Genomic DNA, 19,459 nt, shown 5'->3' on the forward strand with positions numbered 1-19,459 from the left:
TCTATTCTGGAAGTTCTCGAAGTTATTTTTATCCTCCTTTGCCTCCTAACCCCTTACTACTGCTAGATTTATGGTGTTTCAGGGCCTGTTCTCTTTTTGGAAGAATAGGCTACTGACCTAAATTAAGGCCCCCTAGGAGAAGCACTCTTTGGTCCTTTAAAAGCCCAAGGACATGACATATAACACGAGAAAGGAGAGTTGCACAGCTACTTTCATGATCTCATTCCTTAACTCTAATATTAGTTTTGCAAACAACTAAATTCTCAATTAATAAGATTTAGTTAAAGGAAGCAATCATGTGTAATGAATGAATTTTGTGAATTATTTAAACACTCCTTAAATTCTGATCATTTTAAATAGCACTGATTCACAAAAATTGGTTTTCTGTAGAGGAATGAGAAGGTTTTGTTAACAAATTGCCCCAGCTGACGTCCATTGTACATGTTACCTTGTATTATTCATGTTAGTAAGTCACTGCTATGAGAATAGCCAGCTACTTTTCATTAACTGGTAGACAAACCTGCTCCCGTTTTAAGTACTTCAGCTCTACTGCAGTGGAAAGTAAGCTGCAGTATTACCAAAAGGGCAAAATATTTCTGAGACCCAATTTATAATAGAGGCTTTATTATATGAGGCGAAATCAAAGGATAAGGCCAAATTTAAAGGGAACTGTGAAGATCAGAGAGGTCCAGTTGAATTGTTTTCAGGCTTTTCATCAAACAGGAAGCTGAAAGAGAACTTAAAAAAAGTTGGGCAGACCTTTAGAGTTTATTATGCAGGGCCAGTGCTGGGTGCTGAATAAGATCCAAAGACAAATAAGACACTGTCCCTGTCCTCATGTAGGAAGATTAAAAAACTATACAAGTACCTAGAGAAAAGGAAAATGTGATCAGTATCTCTAAAATAGATTTAAGCATTGTAGAAGAGGGAAAAATTAATTTATAGCAGTTAATGTTCAAGAAATTTATAACAACCATATTGGTAAGGATTGACTCCAAATGAGTCCAGATTACAGAAAAGATTGTGGGCTGGATAAATGCAGCACAGTTGATTGGAGTCTTTTAATAATATCGAAACACGTTGGAATTTTTGTTTGTTTCTTTGACTCCATGGAATTTTAGCCTGCCTCATGAATGTATTTATTGTATATTCTTTTTTTAAAAGCTATAACAAAAATACAAATATACATAGTTACAGTTAATGATATATTTCTTCATCCAACAATTTCAATTTATATATCACTAACAAATATCATGTTGGCATGAAATGAAATAACTGCTGTTGTACCTGGGATTTTTAAGACCCCTCCCAGACGAAATGAAGATTTAAAAAAACACCATATAAAAACTATTATTATATACAGCTCTGTCTTTAACAGATGGCTAAACAATCTAAAGATCAGTGACACCTGGTGTTCTCAAAGAGAATTTTAAAGAAACCGTAAATCCCATTCCTCACCTAAGTGAATTATACTGGTTTTCTTTTTAGTATCTATAACTTTTAGTATTGTGTTGGGTCATTTTGAAAGGTGTTGATACCAGTTGGGACATTTAAAATAGATTCATGTGTTTTCAATCTAGCAATAAAAAAGCAAGCTAAATATGTAGTGAGGAAATGTTTTGAAGTGAAATATGATATGATGTCCTTTTGCTTTTATATTCTAAAATATTTTTTCTATAGATTTGTATAATTCTTTCTACAAAGGTTTGCAGAAGTTGATTTAAATCTCTTAGAGGAATCTGCATTTTCTGTCTCTGCATTAATAACCAGTAGATCAGGAATTTCATGTGTGTTTTAGGACTTTTAGAGTTTTACTGGCTTTTTTCACTTATCTGTTTCTCAATCTGTATTATAAGTTACTTTTCACTTTTTTTTCACAGCTGATGACTTTCGAATTTGTATCTGTACCATTTCTTGTCTTCCTAATTCTTGTTAATTGTTAAAATGGGGGGGGGATGAAGTGAAAATAATTGAAATTAATTGTTTTTGCAGATTCTCTTTTAATTATGGTGCTAGTAACTATAATCAGTGATGTTTAATATAGCCATAGTAAAACATATATACCAGTTTTTATATCATCCTATTGAATTTTCCCAAGTTCTAACTTTGTCCCTATCTATGGTTGAAGAGGCTGTGCACTGGACGGCTCTGGGTGACACAATTCACATAGACTGTGATGGGAATGGTACCTCCTGGAGGTATGCACACAGCAGCATATACCAGAGTCACAGTAAATGTGCATTTAACATTGGTTAACATTAATAGCTTATGAGTAGCTGTAGTGCTATGGGTTAGTCTTACTCCATGGAGACCTTGCTTCTTAGTCTACAAAGTGATAAGCTCATAAGCATAAATTAATATCCATTTCCCTAGAAACACATATGTAATATATACATGCGATATACTCAATAAATCATTTAAACATAGATCTTTGAAAATGTAGCTTAGTTGATATAATTCTGCTTTAAGCTGGTAAATGATTTGTGGCATAGGAATCCACAAGAAAGTTAGTGCTGTATATACACACATACATGTGTGCGCCTACACACACACATACACACACACACACACACACTCACCCCCAACTAAGAAAGCAATGAAGCCTCTGACTGTGAACATGTCAATACAATTGAATTAAACAAGAAATCAATACAGCAAAATGATTTTTCTTTGTTGTTTTGTTGAGGAAGTGATTACTTTATACTCTGTTAGTGAAAGGTGAGCAGACAGGCACATTTCAGCTAGGGAATGCTAGAGACTTTCTTGCAATCACTGTGGTAGCCACAGTGATTATTATGACCTCCGAGGCTTTCTTCCTGATACCTGTAGGGGCAGCTTTGGTTAAGATCAGGGCGTGGACATAGGCTGCCTTCCTTGCTGCTTTTGACACTCGATCTCTCCAGGGCTCAGTTCTTCCACTTGCTTTCTGCTTGCCAGAGGACCTCATCTTGATAAGCTGTCTGGGTTTTTCTTTAGGGTGGATCTGCATTTTTAAAATGCCTCTGTGTTTTCTCTTAAAATGTAGTTGTTCTGTGTTCTACTCTCTCATGCCCTTCTAAGCAACCTATCCTTGTAAACCAGACCTCTTCATGGTCCAAAGTGTATTATTATGATAGCCACCCGTGCTAGGTGCTGTTACTCTTCCTGTGTACCCCATGCTCCCAGTTCCATTCTCTTTCCTTTTCTGCTCTACTCTGTGCTCCAGGAGCCAGACCACAGACTGCATCACCCTGTCTCCTTGCCAGCTGGCGTTGGGTAGGGTTTGCCAGTGGGAGGCACTGGCAGGAAGTTGGAAGTCAGGAGGAGAGAGAGTTGGCCATGTCTCTTCTCTGCTCCTTGTCTGCACCAGCCTGTGTTTCTGGCAGTAGCTGTGTCTCATGATTACACTCACTAGGCAGCCAGCCTCTCCTCCATAACTGGCTCATATTGGGCTCCAGGAAAACCATTTCCTTTCCTTGTTCCTTTGCCCTACGGTGATGCTGACTTCCTGCTTGCCAGAGAACGGATTCTTCACCAGCGCTGATTTGTTTCCTCCGCCATGATCCAGTTGTCCATCTTAGAAGTTCACTACTCAGTCTCCCGTGTTTACATACAACTTAGGGATTTCTAATTAAAACACATCAGTTTGGCTTTTTTTGTAGTTAGTGGTGTATGAGTCTGTCTGCCATGTTAAATAATGAGGGCATGAATCATGTCTCATTCATTTTTTCCAGAAATTCATTCAATAAATTATTATTGTTATTACTTCTCTTGAATGTAAGAATCTGCATTTCATTTCATTTTTAAAAATCAAAGTATAACATATATATACTTAATATACATAAAATATACATATATATATATATATATGCATAAAATGCACTTATCTTAAATAGACAGCTTGATAATTCATCCTTGGTTCCTAGTACCTAGCAGACCACCAACATACAGCAGCAGCTCAGTACATGTTTGTTAAATGTATTAATAAATTAATATGGCTTTCATCCCCTTCCATTTACTTCTAAATCGTGGAGCCATCCTAATAGTATTTTTAGGATTCCTTGTAGTATTTTTAGGAATGATTATAGATTTTCTGAGTTCAAGACAAAAATCAGTCACTTTGGGTTCTCCCTAAGCCAGGTTCACCCTGTTTGTGCTCATTGCTTGAAAGGAAACGAAGCAATTGTGATCTCATTCATTTTTGTGCTTTCTCCCTCTGCCAAGCTCCATTTGGTGCCCTATTGTCCCACAAGTTGCCTATTTGAGTCTTTTGAATTAAGAGTTTAAAACAGAAGGTCCATCTGCTCTGCATGAATATTAAATTATTATAGGACTTTATATAAGGAAAATTTATCCTTGCATTTTTTACAGTGTTTCTTTCCCCTCTGGTCTAAGAAAGACTTGAAGCATCACTTTTTTTCTTCAACATACCCTTGGACTTAAATAGGCTGCAGTTATCAAGTCATATAATAGGCGTAGAAACCTTTGAATGGCAGGTGCTGAATCGAAGTAAGAAGGTTTTATTTATTCGCATTATCTTATAAAATGTGGTTCTTATTAAGTGCAGTCGAACACACAGTATGCCAGATCTTGGTATTTTGAGATTACTGGATCACATAAGGAAAAAAAAAGCACATTTAAAAGTTATGTGTTGGGGAGATATATTTTTTAATCAATCAGGTTCATTAAGTAAATGCACATGCTATTTTAATTCATAACATGACAGATACTGTGCAACTAACAAATCTGTAGTCTCATTTTGAATATTCATGAGTGAGCAAGCTTCAGCGAGTTAAGTAATATAATTTATGCAAGTAAGTTGTATTCTTTTCTAGCACACTCCAAAACATTAAAATCAATTCACCAGTGATATATATTATGTAGTGAAATTTTTTAAAAAGCTGAGTAAGGAGATCAGTTGAAGGATGGCATTTTAAAAGTGTGCATGCTTTCCATTATTTAAATGTACAGCTTTTAAATAATCAGTTAATTTTTCAGTGAAGGTTAAAGTTGGGTTACACTTTAAGTATGAATATTTGTACAACCATATATATTTAATATTATTGATAAAAATATGTCTAATTTTTTATTACAAATTATTATATGCAGCTTGATCCTTTAAAGGTAATGGGAGAATATAAATTCTCAAGAGGAAAAAGGTCTGTCTTCTAATTCTTACAATGAAATGAAAAGGAAGCTTACACATTCATTTTGTAAAATCCGTGCAGTTAAAATTAAAAATTAGGTTTAGTAAATAGGACTGACAAACTGCTTGAGTTTTGCCTGTCAGGTGATCACTGCCACTGGTCTTTTGAAGTAATTAGCTTGGGGTGATTTTGGTGTTATGAGGCTGCAAAGCATCTACAATATTGAGTGCCCTTTCAAAGAACAACAATACAAAATGATGAAAATAAAAGTTAGTTCAGAGTCTTAGATGGGGTCTAAGCCAGAGACGGATACTGAAGGTTAAATTCATTAGCTTCAGGGTAAATTTGTCTCTCTTTAGGTGATGAATCAACATGGGTAGTGTGAAACATTTATTGCAAAACAAGCAAACAATTTCCATTGGCTAAATGTTTATGTGAATTGTAAATACTTTGAAAGATTCAAAAATTATTTGATACTTTCTATACATTTTCACTAATTAAAAAAAAAAATGTTTTCCCCATCAAGTCTGAAGTTCTGTTTTAAAATTTTATTTAATTGTGATGGAAGCAAGGCAGGCCCAGATTAAAACCTTTCAACATCCTAAATAAGGTGCCGTGTGTGTACTTATAAATAAAATAATACTAATATGTACTTGTAAATAAATAATACTAACCCATAAAACAGAATTTATGTATATATGTGCTGAAATTAATATAGTTTCTTTCGAATTTTCTGTTTTTAAAATTCTGTAATGGTATATAAAAATGAACTTTTCTCGTATTTGTGTTGCCCTGATTTGTAGCTGTTCTAAGCACCTGCTTAATATGCCCTAAGTGGGACATCATTTAGCAGACAAATAATTGCCTGACAGTCTGCTTATCAGCACTCCTTTTTCAGAGTCTAATTCTGACTGAATATTGCTCCTTATCCTTTTTGTACCTTATTTTACTCTCTGAACTTAATAGGCATGATAATAACTTGAACCTGCATATGCCTTATGTTAGGTTGAATTTTGGTTTATAATTACTCAAACACCTTGAAAAGGCATGAGAATATATAAAATATTGTTGCAGAATTATCTGCAAACTTCTGAACTATTTTTCTAATGAAAAATAAATACATATACATGTATTTTTTATTCCAAAGCAATATGCCAATTTCAAGGACGAACCTACTTTGAAGGAGAAAGAAATACAGTTTATTCCTCTTCTGGAGTATGTGTTCTCTATGAGTGCAAGGTAAGAAAACTTTTCATGAATTTTTCAAAATTCTTTGAGTTATATACAGTAAATGGTTTCTTTAAAATCTCACCCTTGTAATACTTTTAAAATCTCTAAGACAAGGAGAAAATGTAAGATATAAATTATAGTTCAAATGTATGGGAATTTCCATTATTTTTGAAAACATGTAAATTAATGGTTGTAAAATAATTTAACCAATAAATAAAAATGGTCTTTTGTCAAATTAAAGTTTTATGAAGCTGTTTTATATTTTCCAAATTTAAATCAGCTCCTTGTTTTCTGTTGTAAAGAAAATGTAGACAAAGATAGACTCAGCCCATTGTCATTCATGGTTTTGAGCGATGTGAGAAATATCACTCAGTCCAATTAAAAATGAAACATAAAAATCACCTAATAAAAAATAGCTGTTGGATGAAGATGAGACCGACACTGATCGTAATCCCTTTGGGAGGAATATTTTATGTGATTTGAAGGGGAATTCTTTATAAATTTACCGCCTTGGTCTCTTAAAGTATGCTTCTGAAGCTAATGTGATTCTTTTTTAACTCTTCTTGATTTAGTTGAAAAACTAAATATGTTTCATAACATTTTTCATATTTTCTTTTTATGAACTATAAGGTTATATTTCCGGACCATAATATTATATTCCAAACCATATTCTGTCTGAAGAAAACTGTCTACATATAATTTTTCGGCGTTTCATTTGATTCTTAATTTTACTCTTTAAATGCCTCCCATACATAGGTTTTGGGATGATTTAGTATGTATAGATAATGTAGAAAAATAAGGTAAGTGATTTACTCTGCTGGCACCACCAATAAACTATCAGTATTTACATCAGTATTAAGTGTTGGGGAAAGGAAAATTCTAAGAATTTTGCCAAAATAAATTGAATATGACAAATGCCAGCTACATACTTAATGCATCTTAAATTGGAAAACCTTTAGGATAAGCAAAGAGGAGATGTAAAGAGGCAAGACTGTGACAGATTTGATTTCCAGAACATGAAAGCTCTAATTCATGCCCATTATAAAGTATTCTAGCTGCTGCTTTTGGCTTTAAATAGGCTCTCCTATGATGTAGGTTATCATCTTAAAGATAAAGGATCTGAAGCATAGGAACATTATTAATATGAATTGCTGAACTCTATTTTAAGATGGACATTTTTCTACCAGCGTTCCTACATAAATGCTGTTTTTTTATTATTATTAGTTTTAGGTGTACAAAACAACATAATGATTAGACATTTACACCCCTTACAAAGTGATAACCCCCACCAAGTCTACTACCCCTCTGACACCGTACATAGCTATTACAATACCATTGACTATATTCCTTATCCTGTACTTAACATCCCATGACTATACTATATATATATATATATATGTATATATGTGTGTGTGTGTATATATATATATATATATATATATATATATATATACTAATTTATTTTTTAAATTATAGTTGACATTCAATATTATTTTATATTAGTTTCAGGTGTACTGCACCGTGGTTAGACATTTATATAATCTATAAATTGATCCCCTCAATAAGTCCATACCCATCTGACACCCTACATAGTCTTTACAACATCGATTATATTCCTCACATTTTATTTCACATCTCTGTGACTATTTTGTGACCACCAATTTGTATTTTCTAATCCCTTTACCTTCTCTCCCATCCCTCAACCCCCTCCCATCTAGCAACTATCAGTTTTTTCTCTACGCCAATGCTATTTTGAGTGGAGTAAGTCCCATTAAAGATATAAGAATTAGAAGACTTAGAGGGAGATCTAATGACTCCATGTTGCGAAAATGGAGTCAGAACAGAGAAAAGTTATTTCAAGGAAAGTAGAAAACTTTTGTCAACTGGTTTCTAATGGTAAACTCTAAATTTGAATTATCAGCTCTAAATTTAAAAATCTTGAGGACATTTCAAGTTTCTCTACTGTGTGTGTGTGTGTGTGTGTGTGTGTGTGTGTGTGTGCTCTTTTCATCTGACCGGTGTGTTCCATACTACTATTGATAATTGTGCTTTAGACACTTATTGGGATAGTTGCCTGTTTAATTTTAAAATAGCTATAAAATGCTTTCATTTAAAATTGGTTCAGTGAGGAGTCTATTTAGACGACATTGTGGGTGTTTTGTAAATATTGGGTGAATGAATGGATGTTACCTTTTATTTACTCAAACAAAAGTCACCATTTCCCACACTCTAATGCTGTGCTGTCCACTCGAAATATGATGCAAACCACAAATGTTCTTTTTATTGGGCTAAATTTTCTATATTTAACCCCACATATTAAAAATATTATTAACATGTAATTAATATAGAATTCTTAGTGAAATATTTTCATTCTTTTGTCACACTAAGTCTTCAAAATCTTGTGTGTATGTTGCATTTACAGTGTTCAAGAGCTACATGGAGCTAATGGCTATTGATTATACAGCACAGCTCTCCTGGATTATCATAAGCTTTTGTAGTTCTTGACTAAATTCTTGACAGTGGGGACTCCCATTGTTTCTTCCCCCTTCAGGCTCCTTAGGTTCAGTATTTACACCTTTACACAACTGACAGCTCTCTTGTGCTTCCATTTTCTGGACTGTCAATTCTAGTCCTTCTTTGTTCCTTTATTGTCAGTTTTGTGGCCTTGAAAATATGTCCTGGGAGACTGTGACTTTAAGAGTAACACAGAAAAACACTGGTTCTGAAAATAAGATTACCAGATGGATATTACTGTCACGCCAAAAGAAGACTAGCATGTGACTCCACTGTATTCACATCTCCTGCCACTTTCTCGATAAGAGGTTATGAGGATTTGGAGGTCTTTTTCATAGAAAAACCATGAAGAGAGAGATACTGAAATGAGTGCTTCTTCCATAAAAGCAGTTCTTATAGAAATGACATCTAAAAATCTAAGCACTATATTAAATGGAAGCTTGCAAGTTTTAACAGTTATTTTATTACTTATGTACTGGCAAGCATAATATAACATAGTAAATGATCCGGTTCTTAAGAGATTAAAGATTGATAATACAGGAGCCAAATGTTTGCTTTAAGGGCAATGTTACTACATTTATCAGAAAAGTATTTTGTATTTTGATTTCTCCATGAGAAGGATTTTATCTACTTTGGTTGCTAGAACTATGATAATATTACATTGAGTTTTTTCATTCATTCACTAAATTTTTTTGAGTGCCAATTATGTGCCAGAAAATACACTAGGCATTCATTCACAAGAAACTTAAATCCTGCCTTCATTTCCCTTACAGTTTTTTTGGGAGATCCCCAATACTTTTACCAGACTCACCTGTGAGAATCTCTTTAATATCAGTTTAGAAAATTTTGAAATGAGAATGTTTAAAAAGCTCAGTTTTTATTTTTATTTGTTTTCGGTGAGCTGTTGATCTAATTCAAGCTGTATCTTTGCCACAGTTGTCATCTGGATATGAAAATATATTGTAAAACTAACAGACTTTTTCAGGATTACCCAGATGTTTGGCAAATTGTACACATGGCTACAATATTCATTTTAAAGTGCTTTCCAAGTTCTGCTTGTGAATTTTAAAGTCTTTCCAGTAGTGATTTAATGTCATTTTGTGAATGAGCCTGTGACCTGTGCTCTCAGAGGTTCTCAGGGTGAAAATTTTAGTCTAATGTTTGAAGAGCCTGCTCAGGTGTTGGATTTGGAAACTTCTTAGTAAGTCCTAATTAAGACGTTTTGAAGCATTTATTTTCTGTTGTCTAACAGGAGCAGACTATGAAGCTGGTTGAGAGTTCAGGCTGCCCAGTTTTGGAATGTCCAGAGTCGCATCAGATTACCTTGTCTCATAGCTGTTGCAAAGTTTGCAAAGGTAAGACTTTTCTGTAAAGTCAGATTTATGTGCATGAGTCATTTTAGGAAGCAAATTCAACTGAGATGAAATAGAAATATTTATAAGCTAGTTATTTCCAAAGACTAGTAATATTTCCCAAAATGCTTTCCTGATTTGGCACATAGTAGATAGTCACAAAGTATTTATTGTAGTGGTTGAATTAAAATGAAATGCTCCCTTGCATTTCTGCTAGGTGTCTTGTCTCAAGCTCTGGATTGCTAAGTTTCTCTCCTTGTACAGGTTCTGAGTCAGCATGACACTGCTGAAGGAATGTATACAACAGCGCTGACTTACTTCATTAGTTTTATTAGTTTGCTTTTCATTTCTCTTTAGTTTGTTTTTATAGTTGACATGACATAATTCCCATTTGGATTGCTTCAGATTCCTTTCTTCTCAGTTCTACTCTCTTCTCTCCTAGGTTTCTGTACGACCAAGAAGAGAGAGGCCATCAGACACGCATTGCTTGTTTTGTGTTGCCTCTGTGGTGATAGGCCTAGGACCAACAAGTAGAAGGGACTTGGATTTTTAGTTCAGTATAAGAAAACTGTAAAATTTGAGCTCTTCAGAAATGCAGTGGGACTCCTCAGGAGGCAGAGAATTCCCCATCACTAACGGCTCTGGCACTTTGTATTTTATTATAGATTCAAGGATTGATTATATGGAACATTTTATGATCCTTACCAATTGTGAAATTATATTGCCTTCCTATATTACCTTAAAATTATGTTTGTGAGTCCATCTCCTTCATTGGACTATGCACCTTGAAGGCAGGACTGGCTCTTTATATTCATCTCTATATCCTTAATAACTCGTATGACACCTGGGCTATATAGTTAGTGCTCATAATTCATGTGATTGATACTGTATAACAAACTGCCCTAAATGAGCTAATAACACTTGTTTGAACATGGCTTTTATGTTGATGCAAAGTAAAACTTAAGTAGAAAAAAAAAAGAAACTTTATAAAGCATATACCATTTTGTTTTCTTTTAACCTAATTTATTGAAAGTAGACACAAGATACTTCACTCCCATTTTTAGCAGGGTGGTGCACTTGTTTCCTTTTCTTTTTAGATTAGAGCCTTCTTCCATGCAATCAATTATGAGTTTTAAAATCTTAGTTCTGTGAAAGGTTCTTTGGGAATTTCAAAATGGTTTTCAAGGAGCTTCGAGGATAGTTCTCAGGAACCAAGGAACACTACTAAAATGGACTATAATCTAATAAACAAACAGGAAGAGCCATTAGAGTTTGTATCCTCACAGTGCCTGAGCAAGTGCCTTGTACAGAGCATGTGCGGAATGTGATATGAATGAAGACCCCTCATCCCTGTTTCATGTTTGGAAACTGGACTTCCTTCCAGTCTACAGCTTAGTTAGGCAGCCAAGGTAGCCTATACCAGTGCTTCTCAAGCTTTAATGTGTATACAGATAACCTAAGGATGTTATTAAAATGCAGGTTGTAATCCAGTATGTCTGAGGTCAAGCCCAAGAATCTGCATTTCAAATAAGCTCCCAGGTGATGCTGATACTACAGGTCATTAGTTATCTGTTACTACATAACAAACCACCCCAAAGCTCAGTGGCTTAAAACAACAGCCATTTTATTATATATTGCAGTATTGTGGGTTAGGAATTCAGACAGGGCTTAGCCAGGTGGTTCTTCTTTTCCATGTGATGTTAACTAGGGTCACTCAGCTGGAAGCTGGGCTGGGCTGGAAGATTCAAAATGGCCTCGCTGTCTGCTGGACATCTTAGTAGGGGTGACAGGAAGTCTGGGTGCAGCCAGAACTCTTTCTCGCTCCATGTAATCTCAAGACTTCTTTCTGTGGTTTCTCTAGCAGGACAGCAGTCAGTCTTCTTAAATGGTGGCTCCAGTCTCTTAAAGACTCGGTCTGGAACTGACACATCATCACTTCTACCATACTTCACTTGTCAAAGCAGTCACAGGACAGCTGAGATTCAAGGGGAGGAGAAGTAGACCTCACCATGAAAGAAGGAGTGTTAAAATTTTGTGGCCATCTTTCATCCATTAGTGTAGTGTCCTGGAGCTACTCAGAGATTAGACACATGACTAGCATAGAACTTAGTCAAGATTGGCTAGGACGAGATTTGGGTAAGAAACCAAGATAGGGCCTTTCAACTGTCAAGAGAAGCCCTGATCACATCCTTTTTTTTTTTTTTTTTTTTTTTAAGAGCCTTGATATATTATTACAAAAAGCAAGTTCAGAAATGGAAAAAAGCTACAAAAATTGTGTTACATTTAAATTGTTTACAGTTTCAAAAATTAATGTATTTACACAGCACACTCCAAATACAGTGACAAAATATACTGTGCCCTATACCCTTCCAACCTGAGATTTTTATATAATTGATATGCAATGGAGTCTTGGTATCATTATTTTTAAAAAAAGGAAAGAAAAGAAAAGAAAAAAACCTCGCTGATTAATTTTTTCTTTTTTTTTTTAATGCAGCCAGGATTGAGAACCAGTGGCTTAGATAATGCTGGAACTGAAATTGGACCAGTTGGCCCCCTTGAAACATTTAGCACCATGTATAATAAAGATTGCTTCAATTTCTGACTTCAAACATACAGAGTAAACAAATGAGTTCCCCTGGCATTCTCTGACTTTTAAACTTAAAAAAAGTCAAGTTCTCTAGGCTTAAAGTTTGAGTCAACTCCTACACGTTGTGACAGATTCATTTGTAATAAAATTGGCCTGCAGTTTCCAGGCCTGTCTAACTAATGCTGAAGATGCTGTGCTTACATCAGACAAAGCAAGTTGTTCAACAACTGTTAGTAAATATTCCCTGAAGGCAGAGCATGAGATTAAAGCATTGAGCTTCCCAGGAGAGGCTAGGTCAGTGGTTGGAAACCAAGCTCTGCCCTGAAATAAGGCTCTAAATCTCCAGGCACCAAATCCAATCCAACCGAGGCTGTTTTTTAGGTACCCTGCAATTGGCTCTCTTCTGTAGTAGCATCTCAGAAGCAATGTAGCAGGAATGTTCTTTTCACTTTCAAGGAAGCTTTTGACAAATTATAATATGACAGAGACTTGATGATACAGCGAGGAGTCTGACTTAGAAAGACACAGAAACAATGTGATAGAGTTTTCATATCTGCAGCCCTTCCCATATTCCTTCTCCCTCAACTGCCCCTTTCTCTGCTTGCAATGCCACCAAGTCCTATTTACTGGACACCCCACTTTAATTTAGCATTTACTTCATTGAACCTTATAATCATAAGTAGTAGGGGCATGGACAGCAGAAGGCTGAGATTGTTCTCTCCCAACTTCTGAATAATTCATAGTTTCCCACATTATTCATTTACACCTTTTTGATTCTTACTATCTGTACTTTACGATTAGGTTAGTGCAAAAGTAATTGCAGTTTAAAAGGTTAAAAATAATTGCAAAAACCGCAATTATATTTGCACCAACCTAATAATATTAGTTAAATTTTTTATATCTACTGCAAGTCAACTCATTTTTAAAAATTATTTTCAGTTACTGTTGGCATTCAATATTATTTTATATTAGTTTCAGGTGTACAGCATAGTTAGATATTTATATAATTTATACAGTAATCCCCCTGATTAGTCTAGTACCCACCGGGCACTATAATAATTGTCGCAACATTATTGTCTATATTCTCTATGCTGTACTTTACATCCCCGTGACTATTTTGTAACTGCCAGTTTGTACTTCTTAATCCTTCCACCTTTCTCACCCAGCTCCCCAACCCTCCTGCCCCCTGCCCCAGCGATGACCAGTTTGTCTTCTGTACCTGCGTCTGTTTCTGTTTTGTTTGTTCATTTATTTTGTTCTTTAGATTCCACATATGAGACAACTCATTTCTTAAAAATTTAGTTTCATTCCTAAGCAATAGTATCCATGAAATAATGGGATTATTTGTTATTAGATTCATGTATTTCTTATACACATGAAGAGAAATCCATTGCTATTAGTACTTTTTTAAAAATGTTCCTCTGTGCATATGAATCACACTTTGGGAAAAGCAGGATTATCCATCATCTTGCAAATCATACCTAAATAAATGAGTATTCTTTTGGGTGTAAGTGATAGAACACCTAACCCAACTGATTTAAGCAAAACATGGGACGTATGGCCCCAGTAAGTAGCTTGATTCAGATCTCAAATCCTGCCCTTTTGCTTTGATGCATCTGTCAGTTTGTCTCCTCTGAGGTGAATTTATTTTCAGGTTCTATGCGTTCTCAGATAGACCCCTGACATTCTTATGCTCACTTTAGTATGATACTCAAGTAGGTGGAAGAAAAAGCTCAGTATCCTCATGAGTTGAACGAAAGACCCAAAATTAAGTTTCATTTGTCTTTATTAGCTTGAATGGATCATATGGCCAGACCTGAAGAAATCATTGTGTCCAGGCCAGTGGAAATCCTTATCATCTGGGGCAATTGAGTCTACTTCCCTATAAGCTAGTGGGCTGGCATTAGGGGTGAATGTTCCTCCAAACTATGACTAGGTTATTTTTTTCCCCATAAAGGAGGAATAGATGCCTGTAGGCAAAACCAACAAATATTCAGCTCAAAATTTGTGTATTCTATTTATCCCAGTTATTATGTATAACCTTTATGTATATTGTTCTTACTCATAATCTTTTGTATTCGCCTCTCCCTACTTACCCAGTTATGCAGAAATGCATATTAATATTTTATAGAACTACATAATAATAAAAGACACAGAACTTCATTTGAAAAGCTCACAAAAGGAATAAAAACTTGGTATCCTTAAGGTGAAAATTCAAAAGAGGGAAAAGAGAAAAGCTAGATTGTATTAGATCATTGATCCATCCATCTATAATGAATAGTTGAATTTTTTTCTATGATAGATATATCAATATATTTGGTTTGTGGCTTGCCAATAATTCTCTAATTGCTTAAATATTAACAAGTGCTATACTATTATGCTTTTCCATAGATGATCTCGTTTGAACCCCACATTTTTACAAGGTAGATATTATCGTAATTTTATGGGTAAGGAAAACTGAAGGTTTAGAAAGGTTAATTAACTTACACAGCTAATTTACATAGCCAGTAAGTGGTAGAAGTCAGGTGTAAATCCCAGGTCTTCCAAATCCAAAAAGCTAAGCACATATGAGTAGAAATGCAACTGTGAAGGTAATAAGACTATGGTTTATTGCCAACCCACACTCTGATTTTTTGAAGTTATTCCCTATAGATTGGAACAAGCCATTTTTATTGAGTCTGAATTTTCTACTTGTTGCTAGTTAGCCTTTTGACCCTGGTATTTTGTCCCTCAGCAGTAAAACAACCAATAGATTCAGTCAACTTATTTGTTGAGAAAATAAATCAAAACAGCTATCTGACATTGTTTAGAGTAAATTAGAATTTTATTGACAAAATTTTCAGTTTCCAAGTCTCTGGGTTAATTTAAAAAAACACACAAAAAACCCAAACCATCAGGCAAAAAGTAAAGTACTCCCTAACTGAAGCTAAAACAGTGAAAGGATCACACTGCTGACTTATCATTGCAATGTTCGTGCAGCGGTTGGACACTTGATGGTGAGCGTGGGCACAACATCAGATGCTGAGATGAGGGTCTCACCTTTCCTTAGGCAGAACTGGAAATGGGTTGTAATAGAGGTGGCATATGGCATAGACAGTGATGGCATAGATTGGGCAGAGTCTGAAAAATGGGAGAAGAGAAAATGCAGCAAAGGGAAAAGTTGAAAGTATTGAATAAAATAGGCTTATGAGAGAAAAATAAAAAATGCATCAGGAACAGTATCTGTTCTTAGTCACAGCTCTAAAAGTTGTTTCAAACATTACACAGAGATTTAGCACTGTGTTAGAACATGATCGCTTAATTCTTTGTGTATCTGAAGGAGTGGGCCAGTATTTTTAGTAACTTTGTTTTAATTTACAATAAAGATGAAGTTATTTTTTGGAGCCTTTTCATTTTAGGTTGATGATGTACTGAGCTATTGCAATAGAGAATGAAGATGACTTTTTAGCTGAAATTATTCCCCCTCAGACATTGTAAAAAGGCAATAGAATACATTTTAAGAAATATGGTCTCGATTCAGCTGTTTAAAGAAGATATAAAAAGACCCTAGGAGAAAAATGTTTTCTTCTTAAGAATGAACTTTTTACTTCTAAATATTCAGTTTTAATCATGAGAATTTGGATTGTGAGGAATCTTGTCAAGAAAACTTAAGTTGTCAAGGGATTTAAATGCTATTATTCACTATATACAGTAGTCCCCCCTTCTCCTTGGTTACCCATGGTCAACTGTAGTCCAAAAATATTAAATTGAAAATTCCAGAAATAAATAACTCTTAAGTTTTAAATTGCACACCATTGTGACTAGCATGGTGAAATCTCACTCCATCCTTCTCTGTCGCACCCAAGATGTGAACCAGCCCTTTCTCCAACGTATACACACTGTATGTACTACCCGTCCATTAGTCATTTAGTAGCCATCCTGTTTATCAGATTAACTGTCGCACTATCGTGATGCTTATGTTCAAGTAACCCTTCTTTTACTTAATGGCCCCCAAACCATTCACATAACTTTTATTACAGTATACTGTTATGATTGTTCTACTTTATTATTGTTAATCTCTCATTGTGCCTAATTTTTAAATTAAACTTTATCATAAGCATGTATGTATAAGAAAAAAATAGTATATACGTATAGGATTTGGCACTATCCACAGTTTCAGGAATCTACTGGGGGTCTTGGAATATAACCCCTGAGGATAGGGGGACCACTGTATTTTTCTAGTCTTCATATACCTCTGTTCTATTTTCTTTTATTTCTGTGGACAAAATTCATTCATTTGATCTTTTCTATTCATTTTTAATGCCATCATTGCATTTTGAGAGCATCACTTTCCTTTAGGTTTAAGTTGTACAGATAATTTTTTTAATTAAAGTTTATTGAGGTGACAATTGTTAGTAAAGTTACATAGATTTGTACAATTCTGTATTACATCATCTATATATCACGTTGTATGTTCACCACCCAGTCAGTTCCCTTCCCATCAGCATATATTTGATCCCCTTTGCCCACATCTACCACCCTCCTCCCCCCCTACCCCTTGGTATCCATTAAACTATTGTCTGTGTCTATGAGTTATTGTTTCTTCATTTGTTATTTTAGTATACATTGTAGTTGCATTTCATGAGGGATATGTTTTAATTTGTGGGTCATATTCATTATGGGCACAAACCAATCAGAATGGACACCAATCATTGTGCTGTACCAGATACATCTGCTAGCTGTGGTGGAGCTTAGTCCACGCTTTTACTGAATACGTCATTCTGTGGTAACTTGATTACAAATAAGATGAGCCAGTTTAGAACTTCTATCTTCATGAGTTGCTCAAGTAAAAGTCTTTTCTTGATTGTAGGCTGATGAGTTTATTCTTACTACATGAAATATATTCTTCTAGTCTTCTTTTATATATGGACTGAGATGTTAATTCATTAGACATGTAAAACCAGATAGATAACTTATGCATCAGGCAACTTGAAAATTGTTTGAATGATGTATAATCATGTAATTTCCATTAAATATGGATTCTAATGTTCAAGCTTCTCACTTCAGCATCTTAGATGATCTTTGAACAAGGGATTCACACAGGAAAATGAGATCCTGAGAAATTACACATGATTGATGTCACTGTTTATAAAACGTTTCATTTTTCTTTCCTCTCATAAATACTCTGGAATCTGTGAAATCTTTGTAATTCATAAAAATATTCTCCTTCTTTTGAGTGGACATACTTTGCCTTGCAAATTTCCAGAGAAAATTAGATTGAAGTGGTGTAATTTTCATTTTTAAACACATTTTGAAAAATTTTAAAGGATGCTGGGCTGTCTGTTTCATTTTTTAAGTATACAATGTGCACATTTCATCTGGCTTGGTTTCTGTTACCCATAGTTATTAATAATGTTCAACTGCTACTTCTCAGATCACTTTCTCATTGTGTTATCTTCTCTATTGTATATCATCATTTTGGACTCTAAGGCTCTTGCTTTGTTTCAGATATTTGGAAGACTGTTATTAGAATGTTCGGGACTAGATAGCATTTATAAAGTCAGAAATAAGACAGAAGTAACTTGCAGTAGGAATTGAGTTTACATATAAAGAAAAAAATTGAGTTTACACATACAAAACTTTTTAGTACACACAGCATATGGTTCTGTAAACACTAGATAAAGATAGCAATTTAAAAAATCATTTAGGGAAAAATAGCTTCTAAATCAAAGGAAGTATTAAGTAGAAAAAGTTTATTTGCTTTGCCATGGCTCATTTACCTTAATAATTTTTTTTTTTTTTTGTAGGTTATGACTTTTGTTCTGAAAGGCATAACTGCATGGAGAATTCCGTCTGCAGAAATCTGAATGACAGGGCTGTCTGTAGCTGTCGAGATGGTTTTAGGGCTCTTCGAGAGGACAGTGCCTACTGTGAAGGTAATCCTTGTAATGATGTGTAGCTCAGCTGTATAAATTTCCTAGGATTACTGCATGTAAAATTTATTAATTTCCCAGGTTGTCAAGTTGATGGGCCCATTAAAAGCAGTGAATTTAATTTGAACCATATTAATCAGCTAAAAATAATTATCTTTCAAATTAAAGTTTTTCAGCTATCTGCTCTATGTCAGACTAATAAGTGAACATGGCTGGTTTCGTGAATTAGAACAATAATCCCACTGTGAAATTGCCTTCTTTTTTTTTTCTCCATAATTAGATACTCAGATAGTTCCCGTATTGACATGATTACCCTGGCTTGCAGTTAGAATTGTAGTTAGATTTTTCCAGACAGTGTTGTATAACAAAGGTAATCAATTAACAGGAAGATAAAGTGCCCACTGCTGGTTTTGTTTGCTACCGTAAGTCATGTCAGTACTTGTATTCATGCTCTGTGGTACTTAGTAAATAGCTCCAGTGGAGTTAATGGTTTCCCAGTTATTTTTTAAAATTTTAGCTAATAACTCAGGTAGTTTATTCTCTCATGGAAACAGTCCAAATATCGTGAGGAGGCCCTTGCCATTCATAAATCCTCTGACTTTAAATATCCATGAAGACCCTACAAGTCCATGAGATGCAGTAATTTATAATTTCCCTGAACCAGAGTTGAATCATTCTCATGAATTGTGCGACTAGCTAGTGGGTCTTACAAGTAAGAACACTGATGTGGTGGTGTTT

The 19,459-nt window shown here is 34.7% G+C and overlaps 1 protein-coding gene across 3 annotated transcripts in view; it reads left to right on the top strand.

Annotated features, from left to right (window-relative positions):
• Nucleotides 1-19,459, top strand: part of NELL2 (neural EGFL like 2) — a 316,189-nt gene that overhangs the window by 132,263 nt on the left and 164,467 nt on the right. For all 3 annotated transcript variants that reach the window (XM_019748417.2, XM_074325809.1, XM_019748418.2), the window contains exons 11-13: nt 6,274-6,365; nt 10,123-10,225; nt 18,596-18,724. In XM_019748417.2, coding sequence (XP_019603976.2) covers nt 6,274-6,365; nt 10,123-10,225; nt 18,596-18,724 — 324 coding nt within the window. The remainder of the gene's footprint in view (nt 1-6,273; nt 6,366-10,122; nt 10,226-18,595; nt 18,725-19,459) is intronic.

The sequence above is a fragment of the Rhinolophus sinicus genome, linkage group LG02 (genome assembly GCF_036562045.2).
Source record: "Rhinolophus sinicus isolate RSC01 linkage group LG02, ASM3656204v1, whole genome shotgun sequence".
Lineage (NCBI taxonomy): Eukaryota > Metazoa > Chordata > Mammalia > Chiroptera > Rhinolophidae > Rhinolophus > Rhinolophus sinicus.